Source organism: Lactuca sativa, chromosome 5, assembly GCF_002870075.4.
Source record: "Lactuca sativa cultivar Salinas chromosome 5, Lsat_Salinas_v11, whole genome shotgun sequence".
Taxonomy (NCBI): Eukaryota; Viridiplantae; Streptophyta; class Magnoliopsida; order Asterales; family Asteraceae; genus Lactuca; species Lactuca sativa.
This window is the reverse complement of record NC_056627.2, coordinates 145,251,890-145,264,821: the sequence shown is the minus strand read 5'-3', so window position 1 is coordinate 145,264,821 and position 12,932 is coordinate 145,251,890. Positions and strand designations below refer to the sequence as shown.

The window sequence follows — 12,932 nt, the reverse complement described above, 5'->3', positions numbered from 1 at the left end:
TATAACTGATAAAGTTGGTAACATAGAGAAACATGATTGAAGAAAATGCATAATTATGTTTAAAACAAAGTTGTTATGAACATTAAATGAAGGAAATTTCAAGTAAAATTAAAGAAAGTAAAGTTACTTTATTGCAAAATTGGCATCTTCTTTCAACTCCATCCCTACACCATTGAATGAAAGTCTACAAAACAAAATAAAATATAAATATTAGAAAATGTGTAAGTTATAAACAAACTTTTTACCAATGATAAGCTACTTACTGAAAGATGAGAAGAAAAATATAAAAGTAGGTCATTTTACCAAACAATTGTTGAAGATTATTTCATTTCACAAAAATTATATATTTGACATCATAAACACATAAAATTAGAAACAACATTTCACTAAAATTCAAAAACTTTGAAACACTGATTCACAAAAACACATAACAACAATAAATGAAGGAAATTTCAAGTAAAATCAAAGAAAGTAAAGTTACTTTATTGCAAAATTGGCATCTTCTTTCAGCTCCATCCCTACACCATTGAATGAAAGTCTACAAAACAAAATAAAATATAAATATTAGAAAAATGTGTAAGTTATAAACAGACTTTTTACCAATGATTAGCTACTTACTGAAAGATGAGAAGAAAAATATATAAGTGGGTCATTTTACCAAACAATTCCTGAAGATTTATTTCATTTCACAAAAATTATATATTTGACATCATAAACACATAGAAACAGAAACAACATTTCACTAAAATTCAAAAACTTTGAAACACTCATTCACAAAAACACATAACAACTAAGTGACGTAAATGCAAAAAAAAAAAAAAAAAACAATACAACTAAAAAAAACTTAAACCTAAATCACTCATCATCATCTGATTCATTAAAAAGTTTCATGACTCGATTTCGAGATTGAATGGAAACTTTCACTTTCTTTTTCAGTGGTATGAATGATAGGTCCACAACCAAATCTTCATCTTCACATAGATCCACAACTTCTTCCCACTTCCAACATGACAAAGCCAATTTCCTATTTTCTTTTCTTGTCAATTTCTCATCTTCTTTTGCAATTAAAGAATCTTGAAAGAATAAACAAAACTTTACATGCTTATTTATCTGAAAAACAAAAGCATAAACTTTTTACTTCTTCACAAATCACCCTCTCCGACTGGGATTTGTACAAAAGTTGATTATTTCAACACTCTCATAATCAGAATGACATAATGATTTGGATACATCTGAGTGTATATTGACTTTTACCTCAACATCTTCAAATTTCTTCTTGAATATTATAGAGTACACAATTAAGTACATATGTAGTCGATTACCCAAACATAAATGAACATTAAAGTCGATTATACAATGAAATTGAAGATGCAATGAAGTATAAATCGAAGTCAGATGGTAAAAACCTAAGGATGTAAAATTTAAAATAACTAATTGTAAAGATTTTACCTTAGTTTAAGACTATTAAAACAAAATTGTATATTGATAATTGTTTAGAGGATGGAACAAAAGGAATCAATGGAAGAAACTCATTGAAACATTGAAAAATTAAGCAGAAGTAGATCAATTTACCTTAGGTGAACTATTTTCAGCCGAACTTGAATCCATAAATTTTAACATTAAATGAAGCAATTAAATATACTGAGTGAAAGATAGAAACATTAAACATATTCCGATCATTATATAGGCCCGATTTCTATGTCGTGGTTAGGGCAGTTACCGACTAAGAAGGAAACTATCTCCATTATCGTGGTTGGTGGAAGGAGAACTACCATGTCTTGGAGGGAACCTGAAAACCGATTGAACGTGGGAGGAGAAAATGATCGATTGCGAGGAACGTTGGGGGAGGAGCTGAAACCGGTTGGAACCTCTGATTGATTAACTGTAAATGCTGAGTTATTATGGTCCAGATTGAATGATGGGGGAGTTTTAAGGGCTGAGATTGATCCGACGGTTTTTCACTCACCGTCAACAATAATATAAAGAATTGAAAATTAGTTAGAAGTTGATATATATCATTATCAATCTGTTCCAAACAAATTTGTTGGTAGCCAAATAAATTGTATCAAGTAGGCATGTAACTGGTTCTGGACTGAACTGCACCATAATCGAAATAATCGAAGACCGATTAAGGAGTGACCAGAAAATCAAGAATCAATCAGATGTAATGCCAAGAACATATTCCAACTAGTTTCGGTTCTACTAGAAAGTGTTATCTAAGAAGGTGTTAGATATCTGGACTGAAAACTGAAAACTGGAACCTGATCGGATACCACTAATCGGTTCCAACCGCTTCCAATTTGGTTTTCGGTTAAAAACTTACCCTAATACCAAATATAATTGATATGGTGATTACAATTTTTTTATTTTTTATTTTTTAATTTTTTTACCAACAAGTAAAGTCAATACAACACACAATTTAAAAAAAAAAAAAGAGATAGAAAGAAAATGACATCGTAGAGTATTCACCTAAATTAATAGTTTATTACCGAATTTCAAAATTAACCGAGTTTAACTTGAAATCAATCCACACCGATCAAGACTCCACCTTTAGCCTTCTTTTGCACTTACGACACCCTCAACCACCACCCTATAAATCGCAATCATCACTCTATCACAATAAAACCCACAGACAACAACTCCTGTTCATCATCCTTGCACCGGACAAAACCCCACCCGTTTCTTCCTTTCTCTCTCTATATGTATCTCTATATAGAGTGAGAAAGAGAAAGAAGCACTAAAGCACCATCAATGGACCTTGGGAATTCTTTTAATCCTACAAGAAACAGTGTCATCTTTCTCGACGATTTCTGCCACCACTTTTCTTTCTTTTCATCTTCTTCAGTTTGCTCTTCGATGTCTTTTGGGATTATTTCTAATTTGATGGCCGCATCATCGTCGTCTTCATCAAACCCTTCTTGTAACCCCATTGGTACCCATTTTACTGCTGAAGAATACAATTGAATAGATAATCTTTTTTTATCATCTTTTCTCTGTATTTCACCGCTTGTTTCCTGTAAAGTTTAATCTCTTTCTACCTAAAGAAATGATGTTGCTTGCATCACTATCTGGGGTTTTTCGTCATCAACAAATGACTAGTTCTTCAATTTTTCGGCCTCTTCTAAGGTATTGTTCTTAACTCAAGATTCTATCAAATGGGTGACCTTCTTTTTGATCAAATTTGGATAATTTTGCAAAATTAGATGAGGGGTTTTGTACTTTTAGTTCAATCGTTTATAAATTGTGCGTTCTTACATGGGTTCGATCTCAATTGCGTTAATCAGGTCCGGAATTGATCGGAATGCTGATAAGAAATCCAGGAACTTTGCCGATTTCACTACTCCGACCACCGTGATCAAGCAAAAGAGGAGGTGGTCGAGCTTATCACCGATGGCTGCAGCTGCTCCGGTGAAGACCGGTGGTTTTTCTCCTCCCAAATTCTACCAGGAGGTCTGAATTCATGTTTTTTTTCCTCATATATTAATATCTTATATCGATTTATTGCATTAAATTCATCCAATTCTTGTTTTTATAGTAAAAATTCCAACTTTATTATCATGAAAAACTTCAGGTTTTGATTGCTGCAAGAGCAAATTTTGCACAGGAGATATCTTTTCAGTCTAAAGACAAAGACATATCCCTTGCTAAGGTGATTTTTTTCTTTAAAGAACTTTACTTTATCTTAAAATTATTGGCTAGGAGAAAAAGACATTTTTTTCTTGAAAGTTTTTAACTTTTCCTTGGTTAGGAGAAAAAGACATTTTTTCATGAAAAAAATATTATCTTTTCCTGTGGTCCCATGCTTTTCTTTCCATAGTGAAAGTAGTTGAATACATCATCATCATCATCATCATCATCAAAATATGATAAAAATCGGTGTGATGCGGTGTCATGAATTTATAATTTCTTGATTTTTTGCACAATTTTCGGGCAATTGGTAGACTTATAAGGAGAGAAGAGTAGAAGTGGAGTGAAAAATTGGATCTTGTTTCGGCTATTTTTGTTTAATGATTACTTGTTTTTGTTCATATTTGATGGATATTGTAAATTAGACTCAATGATTCATACTCTTTTTATCTTTTTGGGTACATGAAAACCCCCTTTAACTAATTATTCCTAAAATTCCCTACTTTCTCACCGAATTTAGTTTCGAGTCTTTTAGTTGTAATTATTGACGTATCTTTTTAACGGGTCATAGTACTCTATGAGGTTGTACTGAGTATGGCTGATGTTTGTGGGAGAAAAATTGTAATTATTTGTCACATCCAAAAAGGTAGGATCGGGACCCACTCTCGATCTTGTCTTTGAAAATGACATTAAATGCCCTCCCCGTCCTTTTCAAAAGACATGAATATAGCTTTCTACTGTCATATTCAATGATAAGGATGAAGAGAGTATTTATGTCTTTTGCACCGAAGAGAGATCATGAAGGACTCCATGATCTACCTTGTTTCACCTTTTTGGGTTACAAAAAATAGAATTTTCCCCCTTTGACATCCGTTTGCAACCTTTTTCTCTTTTGTCTTGTCCTATATTATAGTAGTGTTTTGTCCTGTTTTGTATTGTAGTACTGTTTTGTTTTGTATTGTAGTACTGTTTTGTCCTGTCATGTATTGTGTTATAGTACTGTTTTGTCCTGTATTGTAGTACTATATTATATTGTAGTACTGTTTTGTCTTGTAATGTCTTCTCTTACATTCCAAAGATTGCTTTAATCTAATCGTTTTTTTGAAATTATTTAGTCTTTGCTTCATATTTCTGCCGAAGATGAGGCGTTTATTGCTTTCAATCGCGAAATGGATGCACATTCATTGGAAAATGAACGAAAAGGTGGAAAAGTGTCACTTGATCTCCAAGATCCAAATAAAACAGACTCCATGGTGATGGAAGGAAAGAGAATGGAAGAGTGGTTATCAGAGTTGGATGCCATTGCTAAAGAGGTCGAGGTGGAACTAATTTCAAGAGACATAGGTTGCCATTTGATTGAAGTTTTGGAAGCTGTGAACAAAGTTCTTTTTGAGTCACGAGGCTTCAAAAGATCACTTGTTGTGGATTCCAAATGTTCCTATTTGCATCATGTTTTAAGCTCCAAATGTGGTAGTGGTAAATCCGTAAATCCTTATGCTCTTTCTTTTTCACATAAACTTTTCATTTTAATGGAAGAAAGAAACGAAAGTACTTCTACTTCCATTGATTTATTTATTAAAACATTTTTTTGCAGCCATTTTGCTTAGTGTAATCTACATTGAGGTTTGTCGAAGACTAAATTTGACTATTGTTGGATCCCGAGTTGGGGAAGACTTTTTAATCTGGCCCCAAACAGGAAATCCAGAGGTAAGATAACTTCACTTTGTAGTATTTACCGATTTACCCTCAGTATATATACAAATTATATATAATATCTCATTGTGCTTATGAATAGTGATGTTTTGGACTTTTGCCACAAAGGTTTTACATTTTTGCAGATTTAGTCCCTGCAATAATGGTTTTTAATTTTGGCAGATTTAGTCCCTGCAACAAAGGTCTTACATTTTGGCAGATTTAATCCCTGCAACAAAGGTCTTAAATTTTGGCAGATTTAGTCCCTGCAACATAGGTTTTGTATTTTGGCAGATTTAGTCCCTGCAAAACCTTTTGGCTGATTTAGTCCCTTTTGGACTTTTGCTGCAAATGTTTTACATTTTAGCAGATTTAGTCCCTGCAACAAACGTTTTCCATTTTGACAGATTTAGTCCCTGCAAACAATGGTTTTACATTTTTGGCAGATTTAGTCCCTGCAACAAAGGTTTTATATTTTGGCAGATTTAGTCCTTGCAACAAATGTTTTATATTTTGGCAGATTTAGTCCCTGCAACAAAGGTTATACATTTTGACAGATTTAGTCCCTGCAACAAAGGCTTTACACTTTGGCAGATTTAGTCCCTGCAATTTTTTTATTTATAAAAAAGGTCCCTGTAATTTTTTTTTTCAAAAACAGTCGATAAGTGTAAGATTTTGGTACTTTGGCAGGTTTGACCCCTGTGTACAAAACTAATTACAAAAATTGTCCCCTTTGGCTTTTTTACCAAACTGCTTATAATACATAAAAAAAAAATCCGACCCCATTGCTTAGCATTGGTTTTTTTTTCTAGTTTTAACTTAAATGTTGGATTGTTAGTGATATTTTAGTCGCTTTTGATTTTTTTAACAGGAGCTTTTTAAGGTCAAATCAGGGAACACTTTATTTGGGATTGTTAATGGGCGATGTGTTGAGAACCCAAGGTCAAAGGCATCGGATTTAAACAGCAATTCACTTTTGGGCCTTGATATTGCTACAAATCGGGATATTATTGGGATTTATCTCGCTAATTTAATTGTAAGAGATTCACAAAACTTTTTTTTTATTCTATAGCGTTGAATGCAAATATAGTTATACGAAATACTAATACGAATACGATGCCATAATAAGAAAAATATTGAAATTGAAATGGTAGAATAGAAGGAATTGAAAATACTATGTTGTGTACATTGCTATTTCTTTGATTTAGTCGGTTTTATTTATTTATTTATATATATATTTTTTATTTTTATTTTTTTTAATTCTTGTTTTTCTCTCGATAGAGGCTTCATTGGAAACGTGCTTCAAGGATGAATCGTGGTTTAATGTTGACTTCTCCACTTAGGCCGGTTGATGATGAAAAGACTGATAGTTCGAGTAAACCCTTGTTACGTCCACAAGATCTTAGGTACACATGTGAAATTACTAATTTGCCCTTAGTATCACACCACGACTTTCCTAATTATTTAGGCACTTGTTTCTGTTTTCCCTACAGGTTTCAAGATTGACATGAGAATTGAGAGGAGAATTTGTTAAATTGTGATCATATTCATTGCCCAATAATCTCCCACTTTTTTTTTTTTGACAAATATACAAAAAGGGTTAATTGCAATAAATAGCAACATACTTTTGGATCATTCTATTTAGGCATTGTACTTTGGAAATTTACCCAAATATAGCAATATTTTCCTAATACAAATGGATTTTCACTGTTGTAAATGGGTAGGTATTTTCCAAGTATAATGTCTTAAAAAGAAAAAAAAAAATTTGAAAGTACTATGGCATTACTAGGTACCTTTTCCAAAGTGAAATGCATTCTTAAAAAAAAGAATTAAAAGTAAAATGTTTTAATAGAAATGAATGAAAGTGTATAATACACAAATAAATGATAGTACATTGTTATTTCTTACATTTGGCAGTTTATAAAAAGAAAATACAAGTTTTAATAAGCAATCCATCGAAAACATGACAAGTGTCCAAGCTTTAAACTGATTTAAGTGTGCTAAATTAGACCATGAATGACACATTTAATGTTTGTGGTGTAAAGAATTTACATACATTGGCATTTTATAGAAAGTAGATTTAAAAAACGGTTGAAATAATTTGGTTTTGATTTCATTGATTATGACATATGCATATCTACCATATTTTGACTGTTTTCATTGCTTAGAAAATAGAAAACTGTTTCTCCTCTTTCAGTTTCTAAGTCTATATTTTTATATATTATTATATATTCTTTTGCATTTAACCCTAATACGTGTTCTAATATGTATGACTTCTTCCACTTTCCGATAAACTTATAACTTTTCCTCAAACATTAAATATTTACATTATAAATTTTATTCTCGAAATTACAACGTTACCAATATAATATTCAGTAATTAAATGTGCACATTTGTAAGTTGTGTTTGTTACATTGTACAAGACTAACAAAATTTCTAGAATTACTCTCATTACTCTCATGTCTTTTGCATAGAAAAGAGAGAATCCATATACCACCTTTTTAGGTGGGACAAATTGCAATTTTTGTCCTATGGACATCAGTCTGAGTCCAAGTACAGTGTATACCAAACACAGTACAACCTGATCTGTCTTGTCTTGTCTAGTCCTGATTGTGCTTGTTTATGAGAGAGAGAGAGAGAGAGTGTTTATCATAACGCATAACTTGAATTTGTGCTCTAAATGAGTCATTTTCTTGTGTTTGGCATGTGGAATCTTTTTCTTTTGGCCTAGGCTGGCTATCATGGCATCCGAGAGATTGCTTATATTGCAGCCACATAATTGGGCTTTGAGGAGAGATCATGGCATGATGTTGTATTTCAGTAGGTATGATGACATCATCTTATATATATATATATATATATATATATATATATATATATATAGTGTTCTCTTTTCCACACTCTATTTGTTTTCTCAAGTTGTTTTTAACTTTTTATGAATGTTTAGGGATTATGGAGAAGCAGTTCAAGAACTAAGCATTTGCATGGCTTTTGCACCAGAAGAAGAGGCGGAAATCTTGGAACCGTTTGTGGAGAAGTTGCATTTGTTGAGGCTTGAATCGTCTTGGAAATCGTTGGGGCAAAAAGGTCATTTGACAGTCACCTGAAAACGTTTCTGTGTTGTTTGTTTGTGGAATATTTATAGTCGTATCTCTTTGACTTTTGAACACTTGACTTAAGAAGTTAATCTTGTAGGTGTAGGCTTGTTTAACCTTGTAATCTGTAAGGCTTCTACTCTACTTTGACTTTTGAATCATGTTTCCTTTGGTCCTCTTAATCAATATAATATATTATAGTATTTTATACAAGCTTATGAATTACAATAACCAAATCAAGATATACTTGGCTTGAGCCACGTGTCACACTTGCACTCAAATCAACAAGGCGCTTTTTCTACGATAAATTTTATTAAAATTAACATAAAGTTGGTTTGGTTAGGGTGATGGGAGATCGAACAAGACAATGTTACCATAATATAACAAACGAAGGGATCTTGACACATCGTCCAATCATCTTCTTCATATGCATCGACTCTTGCTTCTCAATTATAGCTACTAGTGTTATACTATAGGTTGTTATGATATACATTCCATCTAAATAAACACTCTTGCCTGTTACAATCGCTACTAGTGTTATACTATAATTCGTTATGGTATCTTTTAGACTTTCTAAGAGTGTTTTAATAGTAAAAGTAATTAATAAATTAAGATTTTGTATAAGAAAATGTTATTAAAAATATTTAGTGAAACTTGGGTTAAAAGTGAATAAATAGAAGATTTAGTGTTGACTTCATTCATGGTTAACCAATCTAAACAGATTTGGACCATTTATGTTAAGTTTATGATGGGAAGGAAGCATTTAGGTATGATTTAAATGTCTAGTTGTTTTCTTGTTTAAGTGGTGGTCAAAGTAGAAACAACTAGAAAGTTAAGGAGTTAATGTGTTTGATGGACATAAACTAAAAGCTAGTTCATTTTTTTCACACCTCATTTCTACCCAAACAAGCTTGAGAGAGATCTAGAGAGGGGAATGATCAATTTTCAGCCTCGAAGCACGATTGGAGTGTGATTAAAGGTGAAACTAAAGATTATTAGTTCAAATAATTTACTTAAGGCATTAAAGGAGGTAAAATCCTACTTATGTTCTTCGACTCTTCAAGTTAGGGTTTATAATTTGGATTAGTTTTAAGTTATGATGTTAGTTTGATAATAGATGATAAGTTCAAGCTCAATGTTACCATTAAACCATCAATCTCTTTAAGGGAGAGTGTAGAGAAGAAAACCATGTGGTTCTCTAACCGAGTTTAACGAGGTCAGTTCAAGAGAAAACCGATTTCAATCGGGCCAGGACAACCAGAATGTTGCTTGTATAAAATGTAACACCCGATTTTTAGGTACCTTTTCTCCATGTTTTTAAAATTTTATATTTTGGAAAATGTGGCTCTACGTGGGGCATACCTAGCCAAGTTACGCAAGGTGTAATCCATTACTTGGACACGGGGACTTAATACCCTACGCGGGGCATAACCGCACAGGGTGAAAACCCAAATTTTGGGGTCTTGGACCCTATTTAAGGACCTTAATCTCATTGGGACCCTTTTTACCAACAACCTCCATCCTCTTCAGCACATAGAATGAAATCTTAATCCCTTAGAACAACTTTTGAGCCTTTTTGTGTGTTTCAGTGTATCTTGAAGAATGAGAAGCTCAAGCTTGAGGATTTGTTAAAGCCGAAGCTTGTGGATCAAGAACGTACATTTCATTTCTAACTCAAGGAGGTATAAAGCTCGATACTTGCTCATTCACGTGTTAGATCTCATTAGATCCATGTTTTAGTCAACCTTTTGTCCCATAATCTTGAGTCTTGTGAGTAGAAGCTACTCCATACCTTAGGGTTTTTAGTTTTTGTTGTTTCTACGTTATTAAGACATAACACTGCAATCTTGGTTCCTACCTTTCATCCATGCAAGAGATTTTGGTCATTAGATGAGGTAAGGAAGCCAGAGTTTGACTTGGAGCTCAATGTAGTGATGCAAAGGCATAAAGTCATCAACTATATAATTTTAGCAGGTTATTGGGACCAGATCTGAGCCTTTGATGACTTGTCTTTACGGATTAAGAACTGGAAATGAAGAGGACTTAACAACCTAGTTTGTGGGGCGTAATCTGATCTACCCCAGCGTAGCACCTGCTTTCTTGAATTAGAATCTACGTCCTGTGTAGAGTGAGAGGTACGTAGCGCGTAAGTCAACAAGGGTTGACCGTTGACTTTTTGACCAGTTTGACTTTTGGTCAACTATGAGGGGTTAAAGACTTGGAAGGGCAAAATGGTCTTTTGCCCAAATGAGGGTTTATTGTGATATCTAGACTTTCTGAGTTGGGGATTTATCTCGAATTGCTAATTAGGGTTTGGTTTTGGTTATCTTAGTAAGAGAGAATTTAGCACCAACAACCCAAGTGTGAGAGTTATTCGTGACCGATTGAGGTGAGTCTCTTCACTGTACTCGTGGGTCAAAGGCACCAACGTCGACCCACTTTATTATGTATGTAACATGTCAGAAGTCTCTATGACTCTTGTTGGTATAATCGTATGCTTATGTGTAAGGGTTGAAATAAAACCGAGGATGAAATAGGGCCGTCCATTATATATTTGATGTCTCTTATTGATATGCATGTATGTGGGATGAAATAGACCAGTGGTGAAATAGACCCGTTCGTTTGAAAAATACAGATTGAGTTGAAATAGACTCAGAGGTGAAATAGACCTAGGTGCGAAATAGACCCGTACGTTTGAAATATACCGATTGAATTGAAATAGACTCGTAGGTGAAATAGACCTGGAGGTGAAATAGATCCGTACAGCTTCGAGCTGATTTGTATGTATGGTATGAGGTATTTTGGGATGCTTACGTTTTATGTTTATAGTTTTAGGTATTTTCAGTTCCAAGTGGAAGAGCTCGACATGATTGTACCACATCTATTAGTATTCTGCATGATTTGATTGGCTTGTACTTTGATGATTGTATGTCATATTTTATACTAAGATTGTTTTAAAACTAAATGAATGGTTGTTTTGATCGATTTAAAAGAAATTTTTTACTTAGAATTTCTTGGATGTTTCACAAAAGTTGGTTGTGAAAGGACAGAGTGCAACAGCCCGATATTTCAAGTCAATGTAATGACCTAAAGTCAAGTATTGTAACCTATTTTGAGATAATAAAAATAGTGTCAAAATTGAAACATTCACAAACCTCAATTGGTGTAGATAAAGCGGTAGATATCATATCAACGTTTTCAAAAATATAAAGAACACTAAAATCCGAATTATAACGAAGAAGTTATGACCAATCAAAGATTCACGACAAATACTGTAAAACACTGTTAAGCGTAAAATGCGACAGTTCAATAAAATACTTTTTAGCCTTAGGTATCTAAATGAAAGTCGTAGATATATTTAAACCGTAAACATATATAAAAAGAATGTCCAAATCTGACTTTGTATAAGGAAGTTATGATTTTTCTAAGTTTCGGATATAGCAGTAGACAACTAAAAACTCGAAATAGAGTCTGAGCGACTTTTAGCCAACGCAATGTAAATGAGAATCAAAGATCTCGACAATAGTAGTACAACGGTATAAGGACAGACGAAAAAGGATGTCAGATGAAGAAGTTATGGATTTATGACAGAGTTTTCCTGTCTCGACCAACTAAAAATAATATAACAAAAATTAAAGTCAAAATTAGCCGACAGGGTCTAAACAAGAGTTGTAGAGCATAATCTCACCTACGTGTGGATATAAAGAACGTCGAAAACGGAGCTCTAATGCAAAAGATATGAATTTTTGAAGTTCGGGGCACGAACCCCAACCCCGTGTCAGAGTTCACGACGTGAAAAGGGGTTCATGAAGTGAACTCAGTGCTGACGTCTTCTGGAGCCTGACAAACTGAACATCGCGACTACGCACCTGATGACGTCCAAGTTTACAACATGAAATGATGGTTCACGATGTGAAATCTGAAATTTCAGCCCTATAAATAGAAACCGAAGGCTGCCGATTTAGGTTGCTAATTCCTTAACTCTCTCACTCCCTATACCCTCTCTAGCTGTCTTCAAGTACCCCCGAAGCCACCGGTAACACCCCTAACACGCGATGCAAGTCCCGACGCCCCGAAGTCTCCAAGAAAAACATTCTTTCCAGTCGAAATGCTGTCCGAGTAAAGCATCATTTTCATCAACCTGTCACTTCTACCAAGTGAGTTCATACCCCTAGCTTATCTTTTTATGATTTAAAATGCTTTTATGAGGGGGGGGGGGGGAGGGGTGGATACAAATAGAAAGCATTATAGTTATCGAATCAATCACATGTGAGTTATAACTATCAAAACAAGTGGATCACTTATACTGCAAACCGTGTTATCAAACAAACTATTTCAAAACAGTTTATAAACTGACATCAAGTCAACTATAACCATTCAAATGGTTAAAACTCTTTTATATGCTAAACTCTTTATTAAAACTCTTTTTAAACTTATATATTGTCAAAATCATGTTTATATAGATATAATTATAAAGTAAGGTTGAAAAGGCTTAGAACTGATAACTCGCTTTATTTC

The 12,932-nt window shown here is 33.5% G+C and overlaps 1 protein-coding gene across 3 annotated transcripts; it reads left to right on the top strand.

The window, feature by feature from the left end:
- The first annotated feature begins 2,580 nt into the window (after positions 1-2,580).
- On the top strand, positions 2,581-8,627 carry LOC111895016 (uncharacterized). Of its 3 annotated transcripts, none has more exons than XM_023891102.3 (9): positions 2,581-3,126; positions 3,285-3,450; positions 3,572-3,649; positions 4,743-5,103; positions 5,222-5,334; positions 6,191-6,355; positions 6,601-6,725; positions 8,051-8,143; positions 8,267-8,627. In XM_023891102.3, the coding sequence occupies exons 1-9, from the start codon at positions 3,047-3,049 to the stop codon at positions 8,424-8,426; spliced, it is 1,341 nt and encodes a 446-aa protein (XP_023746870.1). In that variant the 5' UTR covers positions 2,581-3,046; the 3' UTR covers positions 8,427-8,627. The 3 variants fall into 3 exon arrangements, with proteins under 3 accessions (XP_023746870.1, XP_052620288.1, XP_052620287.1); XM_052764328.1 differs by lacking the exon at positions 8,267-8,627 and adding an exon at positions 6,813-6,856; XM_052764327.1 differs by lacking the exons at positions 8,051-8,143; positions 8,267-8,627 and adding an exon at positions 6,788-6,845.
- Positions 8,628-12,932: the final 4,305 nt, after the last annotated feature.

Coding starts and splice junctions, on each gene's coding strand:
- LOC111895016 (XM_023891102.3), top strand. CDS start 3,047: ATGATGTTGCTTGCATCACTATCTGGGGTTTTTCGTCATCAACAAATG. Junction 6,356..6,600: donor TTTATCTCGCTAATTTAATT/GTAAGAGATTCA, acceptor TTCTCTCGATAG/AGGCTTCATTGGAAACGTGC. Junction 6,726..8,050: donor TTACGTCCACAAGATCTTAG/GTACACATGTGA, acceptor CTTTTGGCCTAG/GCTGGCTATCATGGCATCCG.